The 16,038-nt window shown below is 34.5% G+C and overlaps 4 protein-coding genes across 4 annotated transcripts; 3 read left to right on the top strand and 1 right to left on the bottom strand.

The window, feature by feature from the left end:
* Nucleotides 1-563: 563 nt before the first annotated feature.
* LOC129803817 (exosome complex component RRP41) lies at nt 564-1,418 on the top strand. The gene has a single exon (XM_055850621.1). The coding sequence runs from the start codon at nt 641-643 to the stop codon at nt 1,388-1,390; it is 750 nt and encodes a 249-aa protein (XP_055706596.1). The 5' UTR covers nt 564-640; the 3' UTR covers nt 1,391-1,418.
* LOC129803788 (peptide chain release factor 1-like, mitochondrial) lies at nt 1,391-2,646 on the bottom strand. Its single transcript, XM_055850589.1, has one exon. The coding sequence runs from the start codon at nt 2,644-2,646 to the stop codon at nt 1,438-1,440; it is 1,209 nt and encodes a 402-aa protein (XP_055706564.1). The 3' UTR covers nt 1,391-1,437.
* Nucleotides 2,647-4,798: 2,152 nt separating this feature from the next.
* Nucleotides 4,799-12,334, top strand: LOC129803813 (chymotrypsin-1-like). Its single transcript, XM_055850616.1, has 5 exons — nt 4,799-5,025; nt 5,092-5,357; nt 5,428-5,961; nt 11,455-11,867; nt 12,000-12,334. Exons 3-5 carry the CDS (start codon nt 5,901-5,903, stop codon nt 12,303-12,305), a joined length of 780 nt encoding a protein of 259 aa, XP_055706591.1. The 5' UTR covers nt 4,799-5,025; nt 5,092-5,357; nt 5,428-5,900; the 3' UTR covers nt 12,306-12,334.
* A 14-nt stretch (nt 12,335-12,348) lies between these two features.
* On the top strand, nt 12,349-13,249 carry LOC129803816 (chymotrypsin-1-like). The gene has a single exon (XM_055850620.1). The coding sequence runs from the start codon at nt 12,443-12,445 to the stop codon at nt 13,196-13,198; it is 756 nt and encodes a 251-aa protein (XP_055706595.1). The 5' UTR covers nt 12,349-12,442; the 3' UTR covers nt 13,199-13,249.
* Nucleotides 13,250-16,038: the final 2,789 nt, after the last annotated feature.

Here is a 16,038-nt window from a genome sequence, read left to right as displayed (position 1 = left end):
ATCGCATGATTGCAATAGGTGTGAGGACGAAAGAATCTGATACAATGATAGTGAATTATCAAGCATGGCTCTTTCTTATTTTAAAGCATGGACACAGGCAGGATTTATTAATTTTCCACCACCTACAAAACAAGGCTTTCTTAGGAAAAAGAATTTTCCAGAAATATTAACCATGGTCAACCCTCAATGACCTGTAATAGGAATTTCTTTTGATAAATAATATTAACTATGAAAAATCGTATGAAATATAATCCATCGAAATTACAGATTTGGGTCTATTTTTTATTTTTGCTTCCTAAAACTGGGAAAAAAGGGCTACGCTCCTATTTTTTTCAGGAAATGTGAGGCTTAGGACCAGCTATTAAAATATATTGCCATGAGTCACAATTTTTGATTAACATAGGAAAAAATAGTTATTATCAAAGTTGGACCTTATCAAGCATGGTCACTTTCCCCTACGCACGCAATAAATATTCTTGACAAGCAATACTCCCGGTGAATATTCAAATTCAAACATTTGAAATTTAGGAGATTTTTTGGGAGATTTGAGCATTTAGGAGGAACTGTCATAGAAGTGTTGGCAACACTTCCACAAACAAAACAGCGTGTTTTTGGGAGGAACTTTTATAGTTAAGAAAATATGTCTGGGCAGGATTTACTGTCTGACCAAGGGTTAAGGCTCGATGGAAGACGAGCAGGGGAGTTGAGAAGTATACGGTGCAAACTCGGTGTGTTCAGTCAGCCAGATGGAAGTGCGTATCTTGAGCAGGGAAACACTAAAGTCCTTGCAGCTGTATATGGCCCCCATCAGGCTGCCTCGAAGAGGATGAATGTGGAGGAAGCTGTAATTAATTGCGAGTATAGCATGGCAACATTTTCGACTGGGGAACGTAAGCGCCAGAACTACGGTGACAGAAAATCTCAGGAAATGACAATGCATATACAGCAAGCCCTCAGTGCTGCTATCAAACTCGAGCTGTATCCTCGGTCTCAGATCGATGTCTTCATAGAGGTGCTTCAAGCAGACGGTGGGAATTATTGTGTGGCCATAAATGCTGCTACACTGGCCCTAATTGATGCTGGAATTTGCCTAAGGGAGTATATTTGTGCGTGTACAGCATCCCTGGCCAATGGAAAAGTACCCATGACAGACATATCACACATTGAAGAGATTAGCGGAGGTGCCACCCTCACAGTAGCCTCTTTGCCCTCTTCAGGGAGGATTGCTTTCTTAGAGATGTCACAGAGATTCCATCTTGATGATTTGCCAAGAGTCTTAGAATATGCACTAGCCGGTTGCCGGGAAGTTAAGCGAGTTCTGGATCAAGCAGTTAGAGAACACGTTCTTAAAATAGGTTCGGCTGGGGATTGGGGAGCCATCACAAAATAGTTAATTAAATGAAATTTTATTAAATCAATAATTCTCTATAATTTTTTTTAGTCCTTAAATCTTCTAATAAACTCCATTAAATTCTTTTTGTGGCTTTTCTCTCTCAAATTGTCGAGGAAATCGTCGAGGATTTCTCTCCCTTCGAGGATACCTTTCAGATTGTGCACAGTCCCATCTTCAATCCTGTGATCCGTTACTCTGTCTTGATTGAAGTTGTATGTGCGGATCTTCTCATTCCGCATACTCATTCCCACCTGACTGCTTCTCAGGTTTTGAGTTGAAGCCATCTGTGCATTAATTTCGGATTCATAGAGACGTGCCTGGAGTTTCTTTAGGGCGAGTTCACGGTTTTTTATCTGACTCCGATCTGTTTGACATTCAACTTGCAGTCCAGTGGGAATGTGGGTGATTCTTACAGCACTATCCGTTGTATTTACATGCTGACCACCAGCTCCCGATGCTCTCTTTGTCTCAATTCTGAGATCTTTACTATTCAGTGTTACAGTCACGTCATCCGGACGGGGAATGATGGCCACTGAGGCAGTACTAGTATGTACTCGACCAGATTTTTCAGTGACAGGAATCCTCTGGACACGATGGACACCACCTTCGTGTTTCAGGCACTGAAAGGCATCTTCTCCTGTGATACACAGACTGGCATGCCGAATTCCACCAATTTCCATATGATCCTCCTCTAGAACTTCAGTGTACCATCCCTTGAAATCACAATAATTTCTGTACATACTGTACAAATCTCTAGTAAACAGCATAGCTTCTTTTCCTCCAACTCCAGCAGTTACTTCCATCACAATCGATTGATAATATCCTCCCTCTGAGGCTGTTACAATTGTCTCTAGCAATTCTTCGTGAATATTCTGCAAAACACCCTTCAATTCAACTTCCTCTTCAGCTGCCATTGCTTTGAAGTCTTTGTCTTTTTCCTCCTGTGCTATTTTCCTAAGTGTTGTTAGGTTTTCTATCACCTTGTTTCGTCTCTCAATAATCGTGCACATCTTTGAGAGTTCATGCCAGCGATTTCCTTTCATTCCACTTGTTTGCTGCAGGTCAGAATATTCCTTCCGGATACCCTCCAAATACATGGCAAACGCTTCATTTTCCCAAATATCACTGCTTTGGATAGAAGAACTAATAAAGCGTGTCCTTTGGTGATTGACATATTCACTGAGTAAATATTTTTGCCTTAAATTGGCGAGAAAAATTGCATTTTTCGCGACAAACAATTTCCTAAACATCATAGCAGCCTTGTTACTGATTGGCTGCAGTGTTGCCAACATTTCAATGATATCAATGATGGGAGATGCTGAAATCTCCCAAAAATCTCCTAAATTTCAAATGTTTGAATTTGAATATTCACCGGGAGTATTGCCTTCTCAAGAATATTCATTGCGTGCGTATATCCTTATCCTTAATAATTTTCACATGCATTTTTTTACTGGTGGATGGAAAACAAAATAATTTTTGTTTATTTTTCAGAATACGGAATAGGAGGATAGTTAAATCGTTCGAATGATTATCCCTATTTTTATTATTATTATTTTTAATAAAAGTCGATGGCTTTTCCACGATAAAAAACCTAACTTTTTTGTATAATTTTTTTTTGCAAAATTCTAAAAGTAGAAAGCATCTATATTTATTTTAATTTATTTCATAAAATCTTTCTGCAAGCAAAAGCAGTCAGTTTTTTTAATTATATTTTATATGGACATTTTTTATTTATCTATTAAAAGTTTTGTATTTTACAAAATTCTATAGAACTGCCTTTATTATGATTAATAAAAATTACCTTGAATTTGTTTCAGAGAAATTGAGTTTTATAAACTAAAAAAAAAACAAAAAGTCTTTCAAATTCGTGCATTTGGAAGCGAAATTTCATCCAATTTATGGAGAAATTTGGACGTAGAACAATAGTATGAAAAGCAAGTTTTTTTAAAATTATATAATCGATATAAATTTACAAAGTCTTAATAATAATTGCAAACTTGTCAAGAAAACTTCTATGCAAACAATCAGAACACAACAAAAAAATCGAATGCCAATTTGAGCAGAAATCATTTGTTTCCGCTATTTGGAAAACATAATCAAAATTGAAGTGTGCTTCAAAAAACTTGCCTTCACATTGGTATGAATTTTTGATAAAAAGATGGGTTTTTGAAGTAAATTTGTGTGGTAGGCAATTTCTTTCTAGAATCAATTCAATTAATTAAAGGTAATTTTCGTAAAAAAAATGAAAGAAATTACTCGCTACCCATTGGAACAAAATTCAACAGTAATTTTTAAAGGAAAACATCACGATTCGAGATTATTTTTCATGAAAATTTGTTGTTTCAGTGCTGTAAAAGATGAGAAATGCGTTTGTGGACGTTCCTTGGGATAATTTTTAGTACATTTTTGTGGAAAATATCCCTAAAATGTAAAAGAAGAATGTTTTTCTGGAGATTTCATTCCTGGTGGAATCCACCGCAGCTTTGAAGAAAGGAACATTTCTTCTTGCTTTTTTTCTTCTGTTGAAAATGTTTTTGAGATTAACGCGAAAAAACGACTTTTATCCACAGCAAACTGCGAATATCACGATCACGCAATATTCAAGAAAGTAAAGACAAAGTTTTGAGGTTATATTAACGTATTCCAGAAAGTCAATAGAGATGCAAAAGAATTCGTCAAAGAAACATGTAAAAAGAAAAACAACAAAGTGAAAATAGTATAGGAAAGTCAAAAAATCAAGCTGAGATTACGTTAAAAGGGGAAAAAATGTGTAGAAATGTTTCTTCCTTCAAAGCTGGGGATTCCACCAGAATGAAATCCCAAAAATAAAACACTCTTCTTTTGCATTTTTAGGATATTGTCTACAAAAATTCACTAAATACTATCCTAAGGAACTTCCACAAACACTTTTCTCACATTTTTCAGCAGTGAAACAACAAATTTTTGTGAAAAACAATCACAAGAGCAAGAGACTTGGGAATATATGTTAGCAATCTGTCAAAAATATTTGAAGAAATGAAACACAATGTGGAAGAATTTTTCTCCTAAAATTTCTTCAAAAATAGGAATTATTCTTTAAAACATTTTTGAAGTATTTCTTGATGAAATCAGTTCCAATGTGTAGTCACGTTTAATGCTTTTTTAAATGCTCTTGTTGACATTTTCCATGTTAGATTGTGTTTGTCGCAATTTTTCTGATAAATTTTCTAGATAATTTCGATAATTTTTAAAAAAAAAAGATATTCTCCTAAATAATTCTCCTAACTCTAGATCAAAATTTTCGGACCTAAATGTCCACTCGAATCTCCTAAATCTAGGGAAATTCTTCTAGAGTTGGCTACACTGATTGGCTGGGCATAAATGAAAATTGTTGTGGAACTTGTGGAAACTGGAAATCTAGGCAAAGTTGGGTTATGTTTTTTTGTTTTTGCCGGAGAGTTTGTGTTTCAAAGTACTCACACAGATTTTTAGAATAAATTAACTTTTTTTTATAAACATGGATAATATTAAACAGCCTGAGAGAAAGAATTTGAAAAGAAACTCTGCTGAAAAATCTATAAAAGGTGATAAAAGCGTAAAGAAATGTTCCAAGACGAAACCTAACCTCAAAAACACTGTTGCAAAAACAAAAGGTTTGAAGAAATTACACGAATACTCATAATATTCTGTTATAATAATTAAGTTACTTTGCCTTTCAGGCAAGAGGAAGACTGTACGTATAACTCAAGCAAAATTAGACGAGGCTATGGAAGCTCTTACTGCGACTCCGCAACTAAAACCAAAGTGTTGCTTCCGGTCATCACTAAATGGCCCCATGCAGAACTATCCACTGATGTCTTGCAATAGTATTCTCAAGGCTATGCAGAAATGCATTGATCAGCAGGATTGGGGATCTTTCTGCAAATACATGCTTCATTTGGGAACAAAGCAGACTGACGACAGATTCCTGTTCATCCACTTGAAGGTAAAATTTGGGTAATTTGAGGGTTTTTTTTTGTATTGTTAATTCTAACTTTGCTTTACTGCTTTTACAGTTGGCAATTCTCGGTCTTACATTTGATCCTATAGCCAAGAAAAATAATTTGTTGACCGAATTTGTAGAAGCTATTTTGAAGCACTGGCACTTAGCCGGAAAAGTATCCGAAGATGAGGCAAGAAAAAATATCTTTTCAATCCTCTAATAACCTGGTATCGAAAAGCTAATAAAGCACACACAAAACATCTTTTATTGAATTGTACTACGTGAATTTGATAGAGTGGCTACTATCAATGGAGCCGAAGAAAGTTAACAATCTTACATCATTTGAACTAATCGGGGAAGCATTTCACTCATCAGGTGTGTAAATATAATTTTGGGAAATTCTCAAGGGGACTGAAAATGGAGGAAGATTCAATATACGATAAGATAAATGATTGCCTATATAAAATTGAACTCTGTGTTGAACATCGCAAATTCAGCATTCACATTTAGAGGATTATTAATCGGGAGCACTAACCAGTTACAAAAATGACGGTGATCAAAGTGAGTGTGATTGGAGTAATTCTCTGCCTTCTTGCGACTGTTAAAGGTGAGAAGACTTGTGTTTCGGAATTAAAAATTGGATTTCTACATAAATAAACCTTCTTTTCTTTGGGAAATTCCAAGTCTGAATGAAAGCTTTTTATCACGCTGTTATTTTTTAGATTTGCAATCATCATTGATTTTATATCATCACCGACAATCTTTACAAATTTTATTATTAATATTTTCTGATTTTTTTTTTACAAAAAGTTTCAGAATTCTTAACTCTTTCGCGTCCCACTTTTATTCAGCAGATGAATTCATGTAAAATTGAGTTTTTCCTAATGCTTTATGATCAAATATAATAGTTCAGAGAGGAAAAAAACTTTCCATTGCGTGAAAACTCGGAAAAACCCCGGTCATATATAACCCTATTGTCCTCAAGGGAAGTGTACATACCATTTTCAAAATCTATATCACGGGCTTTTTAAGATTTTTTTGCTTGAAGTTACTAATTTGGCCAAAACCATGGCAAACTGGATTGTTGTGATGAACACTGTACTCCTGGGGGCCAATTCTGAAGTTTATTTGCTATGTAGTAAGAGACTACATAGCTTCGTTGAAATGTCTCTGTGTGTGTGAGCCACAGGATGCCGAGCTTTTGCCACTTCACATTTTACTACCTACGAATACAGGCACTAAAACACTTTGGAAAAAAGATGATACCGTATTGAAATGTATTTTACAGATTCTAATCGAATTAGGGGAAGTGCTCATAATTTTGGACAGTCTGCTTATAAGCATCGAAGTTCCAAGTTTGAAGTGCGATATTTTCTATACTAATTGACATTTCTTGTTACTCTCTTTTCAGAAGGGTTGTTTAGAAACTTAGCAAGCTATTTATCGTCTTATTTTTATTAAAATTAGTTTTAATACGTTTAAAAATGAATTGATATGTAGAGGTGAATTTGACTCTTATTTTGGACAACTTGTTTATTAATTTGTCCAACTTGGCTGTAAATTTGGACAGATAATCCGCCTCAACAGGATGCCCATTGTTCTTCATTTCATGAACCGATCTTACCAAGTCCTCTTCCTGTTCATGTAAGGAAAACGTAGAATGTCACAGAAGCCCCGAAACTTTCCATATCATTCATTAAAGTGAGTTGACTTTGATACTCCAAGTACGTGCGGATTCGCTCATTCCCTGACCTTTCCGGGAGCCTTTCAAGGCATTTCTCGCTACATCTCTTTCGTAGAGATGATGCTCCTTTGTTTCTCCAGGCATTTGTCCAACCTAGTCATCACAGAAGCTAAAACTTCACGAAATTTCGTGAGAAAAACACCTGTCCAAAATAAGAATCATCACCTCACTGGTGAATGTCTTAAAAAATTTCCCATTTTTCACACGAAAAATATAATTCACAAGGCAAATCTCACTTCAGGTCAAATGTACAAATCATCAGTAACGTGAATCAACACAATATTCAATGAATATTCAATAATATCACTCAAAAACAGCGAACAAACTTTGTTAGTACTTCACCAAAACTAAATAAGACTGAAGTAAGCCACGAAGTTCTCTCATATTTCTCGTAAGCAATTGCTCACACTGAATTTTCAACAAAGCAATTTCAACTCAAATCATAATCAAAATTTAACGTATTTAGTGTCAAAATCTTCCAAAAAGAACAAATATTTAGATAGAATTCATTATTCATCAAATATTGGAATAAAAATCCATCATTTTAATCAATTTATTTTTAGTGTCCAATGTTATCCTCAAAGTGTCCAAAATAAGAAACTGGACAAAATTATGAGCCTTTCCCCTAATAGGTTTTTCCGCGATTAAACTGCACAAAACTGTCTTTTGCGGAGCTGTTGTTTTTCATTTAGTCAACAACGAAAACTCGGCGGTGACTGAGACAACTACCGCAATTGACGAAATTCAGTGGAGACACACTGATTGAGACTGAAAATCGCTATTTATTTTCGCGGTAATTATTTGAATTCAAATTGCATCTTTTTTTGGGAATGGGTGCATTAATATTGTGGGTGCATTAAATTACCTATTTTCTTCATTTAAAAAAGAAGTAAATTAATAAATAATTCCTTTATTTCTTGCAAAAGGTTTGTGGTATTTGATGATAAATAATTTAATTTCTGGCTTTAATCGTTATAAAAAAAATCCTAAAAATATCAAGAGAAAAACTAAAACGCTAACTGATAAGTCAAAAACAGTTTCAATTAAATTTAAATTTATTTACAGCAAATAGAGTTTGATCCTCGTACAAGAACGTGGTAAAACAGTTAAATGAAGGCCTTGGGGTAGTTAACGGGTAATAGAAAACGATAAAATTCTGCATTATTTTCAAAAAAAAATTTTTGACCTTTTGCTAATAAATTGACGGTTTTTTTTATAAAACTCTTTTAGAGTTAACAAAAATGCGGTCTACGATAATTCGTAATGAGATGTGAATTAATTTTTATGGGATAGGACTATTTAATTACTGTTAATTTAATATGCTTGCACTGTACATAGGGAAATTTAGGTATTAACTCTTTCCGGACCGCAGCATATGCTGCAAACCAATTTCACTATTTTTTAATCAAAAATATCTAAGCTCAGGAATTAATTGAAGTTCTACAAAAAATATCTGATATTTGGACATCCTTATAGTTTGTAATCACCCACAAGAATTGAATTTTTATCAGTTCTGAATAATTAAAAAACATTGTTTTTCGCAGAACATTCATATGCTGCTTTGGGTACTCAGAGTCCCAAAAGAGACGAAAGAGTTAAAGCTTAGAAGCTTGCGGGTATTGAGAAAGACAAGGAGAAAAATTATTAAAATTCTATCATAATTTCTAATATCTTTCTTTTTTAACAACTTTAAAAGACAAATTGTTATTTCTAAAGGATTTTTCCTTTAGAAACTTTTCAATTTGAAATTTGAAAGCAACATTAAGGCTTAATATAGTTATTTATGCATTCTTTTTATAGCTTTTACTAAAACCATATTATTGGGATTAAAAAACTTTCAAGTTAGAAATAATTTTTCTAATTTCATTTGTATTATTTATCGGAAAATCACAATTTTCAATTAATTGCAAATTTGAGTATTAGTGATTGAATTTTATCTATACTTTATTTATAAATTATATATGCATGAGAAAATTAATACTCCCTCTGTCCCAAAAATGTCGTACATTCTTTCATATAAAATGTATTAGCAAAAGTATGAGTTTTTTCGGGACGGAGGGAGTATTAAAATTGGGCATCGTTCATAAGAAAAGCTTTTTTTTTGGTAAATACTCTATCATTATTTATTGTTTATTGTTTAATATGATATAATGCTTCTGAAAGACAACATCTAAAGAGATATTAAAGAGTTCTACTAATTTTTGTGTTAAAAATGTAAGAGTACTTCAGACAAAATGTACGTAGCTTGCAGAATTTTTAAGTCTTTTTTTTTTAACAAACCTCGTGGATTAAAAACTATTTTTTATATTTATACATCTTTATAATTCTTTATTTTCACTAATTATCTTGATTAGTGAACACGAGACCTCAAGACTTTAAATGTTTATATCTTCTAAAGAGGAAAATGAACAAGTTAATACATCAAAAAGAATATTGTTATAATATTCTAAAGAGATATTAAAGAGTTCTACTAATTTTTGTGTTAAAAATGTAAGAGTACTTCAGACAAAATGTACGTAGCTTGCAGAATTTTTAAGTCTTTTTTTTTTAACAAACCTCGTGGATTAAAAACTATTTTTTATATTTATACATCTTTATAATTCTTTATTTTCACTAATTATCTTGATTAGTGAACACGAGACCTCAAGACTTTAAATGTTTATATCTTCTAAAGAGGAAAATGAACAAGTTAATACATCAAAATATTTTATATCTCTTTTTTTTCAAATTTAATTTAAACTTCTCTTTCAAAGACATGAGAATATTCTTGCTCCCTCTTTGAATTCGAGCAATAAAATTTAAGGGTGGCACATTTTTAAATAGGGCAACCATACATCCATAAAAAATTAACCTTAGAAAAGAAATTTTAAATTCAAATAACAGCGATTCTAAGCTTTCAAACGTTAGATGTAAAGAAATATTCTAATTTTGAGTGGACTTTTGCATAGGGTAAATTAAGCTAACTCAAAACCTGCTCCAATTGGAAACTTTTCGCTACAATTCAAATAACAGCGATTCTAAGCTTTCAAACGTTAGATGTAAAGAAATATTCTAATTTTGAGTGGACTTTTGCATAGGGTAAATTAAGCTAACTCAAAACCTGCTCCAATTGGAAACTTTTCGCTACCCCAAATGGAAACGTCACTTTTTCCATGATAAATGCAGTACTAAATTATTTATTTATATAATTTTCTATTCCACAGTTTCATTATTTGGTTAATTTTGCTCCAAATAATGCAAAAATCTATTCATATTCACAAACTTTAATTTGTTAATTTCTCAGAAAAATTGAAATTGTACCTTTTCACCATCGATTTTTTCGTAGATCGACAATGTTTTTCAATGAAAAACACATATTTCATATTTCATATTTCATATTTCTGGCTAATTTTAGTTAAATTAAGTGTAAATCTTTTTTGTTAACGGTACGTGAAGTTTTCAAATGAAATAATTACCTATTTCGTGAACAAAAAAGGGTTTTTCTGAAGTATCTGCAAATGCTTCAATAGGAAACCCTGGGTATGTGATTTTTTTAAAGAGATTTTCCTATTGTTTTAGATGGGAAAGGTGAAAAGACCAGGAATAAGAACAAATCCTGCACTCAAGAACAACTCAACAAGGTTTTGTGAGCCTTTTGTTCGCGGTTTGACTTACTCTGTTTGTCTCCAATTAGAAACTTTCCCTTGTCTCCATTTGGATTAATATGTTTCCAATAGAAGCATTTTACGCTCGCATATTTTTCTTGTATTTAAGAAGTTTTCAAATTATATCTAGAGAATTTTCACTAAACAATAACATTCTAGAAGAGTCAAGGAACAAATTCATGTAATTCTCTTCAGAAAAAATATGAATTTAATGTGTTGAATCTTCTGTCAAAGTTAAAGCGTCTGGAAATGGTTTTGAATTAGGACATTTACCCTACAAAAAATGCAATTTTAAATATGTGGAATTTGTGCATATATTTCATATAACTTTAATTATTTAGCATTTTTTACATTTACTGAATGTCTTCAACTATATTAAAGACATTTTTGGTCAATTTCAGAGAAATTTTTGCCATCTAGGCATGTCCAAGAGGTGCCTAGATAGCTTTTGGCTATGTAGTCTCCTATCTAGTCAGGGGTTGTCGCGTTTTCAATTCGTTAACCAACTTAACGAATTCCCAGAGACTAGATAGCGATATGGCAATACTGAAAAATGTGTCTCGACTACACTCACACACATTCACCAGCAGTGTACATGTACAGCTATGTAGTCAGACTACATATATGTAGTCTGACTAGATACGGTCAGAATTGGCCCCCTGGAAAATTTTCCCGGCTATTGTCCTTTAACCCCTTTTTAATTTCCCTGCAGGTTTCCCATCATCAGATGTTAGTGTTCGACTTGTGGGCGGTTCAAATGCCGCTCCTGGCCAATTTCCACATATTGTATCATTGAGAACACCTGCAAATGTTCACTTTTGCGCTGGGAATCTTGTGTCTGTTTCTTGGGTCCTTACTTCTGCCCACTGTACTGTCGGACGTGCAGACGATGGAGTGATGGTGGTCGCAGGGAGTGTAAGACTGAGTAGTGGTGGCATGGAACGTCAGAGTCAACGAATTATAAATCACGATCATTTCAATGCCAATACAATGGCCTATGATATTTCTCTGATCCACACAGCCATGCCTTTTCCTGTCACCACAAGTATTCGACCGATCGCAATGGCCAATTATACTCTTCCGGCTGGGAGAACTGTTGTCCTCTCGGCCTGGGGGCACACCTCGGTAAGTACTCGAATCAATCAATCATCTTATCAATTGAATGAATCCATAACTTTTCTGGGAGTATAATTCTTCTTGTCAATGAAGTGATATGAATTTTTTTTTCATATAATTTCTTTCTTTTTTTTTTCTTAGTACCCTGGCGGTCATCTGGACGACAACTTGCAGTGGCTGCTCGTTTCAACGATCTCAATGAGTCAATGTCGTAATATGGTACCTGATATCGATGAATCCTTTGTACATGACAACACAGTTTGCACTATGCGTGGAACATCTGGCTTTGGACTGTGTTTGGGCAATATGGGTGGTAGTCTGCTTGTTGGGAACACCCTTGCAGGTGTGTCTTCCTGGCATGTTGGATGTGCTATTGGATATCCAGACAACCATGCCCGTGTGGCTTCCCACATCGCCTGGATTCATTCCACAATGATCGGAGGCTAAATAATAAATCATTTTGAGAATATCCCCAATTGAGGTGTTTTTTTGCTGATAAGATATGGGCATGAGGCTTGAGGCTGTTATAAGTTGTGCCTCTTTGGACTCTGCTGTATCATTTTCTTGTGATACCCCTGACCAAGATGAAGTTCTGTGCTGTGATTCTCATTGGACTGTTCTCCTTGGCAGCCAGTTTGCCGCCACAAGGTCGTATTGTTGGTGGACAGGATGCTGCCCTTGGACAGTTTCCTCACATGGTGTCGTTGAGAAATGTTGCTACTGGAAATCACTTCTGTGGAGCTAGCATAATCTCAACTAGATGGGTTTTGTCAGCTGCTCATTGCACTGTTGGTCGCGAAGCATCTGCTGTTCATGCTATTGTGGGTACCATCAATCGTCTCCAGGGAACTCTTCATCAAGCTTCCCAGATCATCAACCATGAAGGTTACAGTGGTGTCACCTTGACCAATGATGTCTCAGTTGTTGAAGTAGCCACCCCCTTTGTCTTCAATGACTACGTGCGCCCCATTGGAGTGGGATCTGCCTTTGTCGGCGGAGGAATCACAGCCACAGTATCTGGATGGGGTCAAACTGAACAGCCAAGTGATGAAGTGCCTGTTTGGCTTCAGTGGCTGCAAGTTTATACATTGACTCTTGAGGATTGTCGCGCGAGAAAGCCATTGCCAGTAAGGCTCCTGGTCCACGACAACACCATCTGCACATTCACAATGGAAGGCCAAGGTCTATGTTTCGGTGATTCTGGAGGACCTTTGATTGTTGGCAACACTGTCGTGGGAATTCCAAGCTGGGTATCACCGGGATGTGCCCAGGGACGTCCTGATGTCTATGCCAGAGTTTCAAGCCATAGAGAATGGATTTACGCTAACACTGACTTGTAGTTCAGCAGAATTTATGGAGATTTTAATAAAAGAAATCTATTTGCAAGAAAATTTTCTTGTTTCCTTCAGTTCATTTAGATAGGGTAAGCGTGCCAAATTCCGGCCAGCTTGCAATTTCGACCACATATTTTGTTCCTAGAATTTCCATGAATTTTTAGGTTTTGGATTCTCTTGAGATTGTACAATGCAAAAAAACAACAAAAAAATGTCTCTTCGACGAGCAAGATGATCTGAAAAAGACATTGAAAGAATTCTGGAAGGGCAAGGAACTATGAGAATGAAGGTGGCCGAAATAGGCCACCAATGCTATGTCTACATTTTTATTCATTTTAAAATGTATTAAAAATGATTTTAGAGAAAATAAAGATGATAAATTGTTTGCAAGGTTCCAAGCAACATTCCTTATAAAAGAGTAACAAAAATATTCCATTTTTATTAAAAATATTACATTTCAAACTTGAGACTTTGTCGCTTGCATGCAACTATGTCGAAATTTGGCACACTTATCCTAAACAATGAACGAATAAAACGATATATTTTTTCAATATTACGATGTTAAGAAATTATGATTATATGCAACAGTCACTACTGCATATATTTCATAATTTCTTAATATCGTAATATTGAACAAATACCATTCTTTCAAGGTGACATCAAGTGGGGTAGTGGCATCATTCAGGGTGTCCGCCCAAACTGAATTTAAAAACTATTTATCAAATTTCCTGAAGTAACTCAGTGAAATAAGTTTTTAAAATTAACATCAATCCTTTGAATATATTTAAAAACAGAAAAATAATCTCATAAATTTATAAAAGAATTTATAATCTAAAACAAAATTATTTATTTTCAAATTTTATTCTTTCAGATTTAGTTTTTTATTATGACTAAGGGGTCAATTCACAGATTCAGCTGATTACTGATTACACATTTATAAACCTGCTTTCCAATTCAGTCATCCCAGCTGATTACTGATTACTGATTTGGCTGATTAAAAAAGTCTCCAAAAAGCTCCTAAGCTGTTTTCGTATTCAGACACATCGGTGGAATCAGCAAATTACTGATTAGCCGCTGATTTATTCTCGACCACCTCTCGCGGAGGCCGAAAAACTGATTAAGATAATTTGACATTTAAAATAAGGTTGTGAAAATGTCGACGGTGACTCTTGGTATTTTCTTCGCTATTATTTTCTTAAAAAAGTTGCAAAATAGGAACTTGAGGTAAGTTATTTGTGTTATTTGTATTCCCTATTTTATAAATAAGTATTATTTTTAGGAGGAAGAGCCTCAGAAAATATAGAATTTTGAGAGACTCCAACAATCCCTTTGAACTTCCAGAAACTTTGTTCAATGAAGAGGTACAGATTTCCTCGAGATTTGGCGAAATATCTTATTGATATTCTGGAAAACTTGGGAAAACTACAATGAATATTCTTATGAAGGGATTCCCTTTTATTTTAAAGTGCTCAGTTCTTTATATTTCTTTGCCAATGGGTCATTTCAAACCCAAATTGGTGATTGTAACACCTTAAGTGTCAGTCAGCCTTCTGTTTCAAGAGCTATGGCTTTCATTTCAAGAATTTTGGTTCAAAACCTGGCAGAGCAATATGTGAAATTTCCGTCTAATGTGAATGAGATTACAAGGGTTACAGAGGGCTTTAGAATTCAACACCAAATGCCCTATGTACTTGGAGCTTTGGATTGCACCCATATCTCTATCATTAAACCCAACATCCAGGAAGCTGAACATCATCCTCGCTATTATCGAAATCGCAAGAAATTTTATAACATAAATGTCGAGGCGACGTGCGATTCTGAATTACTGTTCACCAGTGTAAATGCCAGATTTCCCGGATCATCACACGATAGCTTAATTTGGTCCAAGTCGCCTGTGCGGGCTGCTTTAAGAGATCGATTTGATCAGTTCAACCCGAAATTTCTTCTAGCTGATTGCGGCTATCCAGGAGAACCGTGGCTTTTAACTCCCTATGGAGAAAATGAAAACGAAGCTTTCCAAAAAAAACTTTAATAAAAAGCAAATAGCTGCAAGAAATTGTATTGAGCGTGCATTTGGAGTACAAAATCTTCACTTTGATTTGTATTTTGGCTCATTTTTATCATAAGTTTTAACAAAGAATTTTCATTTACTGTCTCGCGTGTACTCCGTGTAGTCATGTATAAAAAAACACTACACAACTTGACAACTTGAGAGGCTCTTCAATCTTAAAAAATGACGTACAAAAAGGGGATCTAACCGTTAAACATCCCTCATTTTTTAAGATTGAAGAGCCTCTCCTCCCTCTCACTGCTTGTGGGCATCACTGCTCTGTGATATGTGGTGGATTCAATAATTCCATAAGTAAAATAAAAATTAAAATTCTAATGAAAAAATGTTTATTAAAGTTTTAATACTGTTCTTATATTGAATAATTTTTATTTCCCGCCAAAGAGCGAACTCTCCACACTGATTAGCGATAATCAGTACCCATTAGTAGCTTTTTTGGAGAAAGCTCTTAATCTGTGAATAGCTATGCACATTTGTTTTTTAATCAGCCAAACAAATCAGCCGAATCTCTGAATTGACCCCTATATGAAAAAAAGACAAGATGTCACCATACATTGAATGAATTTTTGTTTATTTTAAAATAAAAAAATAGGGTGGAATAACCGGCTATCGCCATGTTTAGGAAAAAATTAAATTCATTTAATCATAACTTTTGAATCCTTGTTACAACATAAGTCAAATTTGACACAAAGTTACTTAGATGTATTGGCTCTAGATACGTGAAAACAATAATCCTAGAACATAACGCTGGACTACTTAAAAAACTGATTTTTATTAA

The sequence above is a fragment of the Phlebotomus papatasi genome, chromosome 2, assembly GCF_024763615.1.
Source record: "Phlebotomus papatasi isolate M1 chromosome 2, Ppap_2.1, whole genome shotgun sequence".
Lineage (NCBI taxonomy): Eukaryota > Metazoa > Arthropoda > Insecta > Diptera > Psychodidae > Phlebotomus > Phlebotomus papatasi.
This window is presented reverse-complemented; position numbering and strand designations above follow the sequence as displayed.

Excerpts from the sequence above, each read along its gene's own strand:
- LOC129803816 (XM_055850620.1), top strand. The coding sequence starts at position 12,443 with ATGAAGTTCTGTGCTGTGATTCTCATTGGACTGTTCTCCTTGGCAGCC.
- LOC129803788 (XM_055850589.1), bottom strand. The coding sequence starts at position 2,646 with ATGATGTTTAGGAAATTGTTTGTCGCGAAAAATGCAATTTTTCTCGCC.
- LOC129803817 (XM_055850621.1), top strand. The coding sequence starts at position 641 with ATGTCTGGGCAGGATTTACTGTCTGACCAAGGGTTAAGGCTCGATGGA.
- LOC129803813 (XM_055850616.1), top strand. The coding sequence starts at position 5,901 with ATGACGGTGATCAAAGTGAGTGTGATTGGAGTAATTCTCTGCCTTCTT. Across the intron at positions 5,962-11,454 it reads CCTTCTTGCGACTGTTAAAG|GTTTCCCATCATCAGATGTT; the intron begins GTGAGAAGACTT and ends ATTTCCCTGCAG. Across the intron at positions 11,868-11,999 it reads CGGCCTGGGGGCACACCTCG|TACCCTGGCGGTCATCTGGA; the intron begins GTAAGTACTCGA and ends TTTTTTTCTTAG.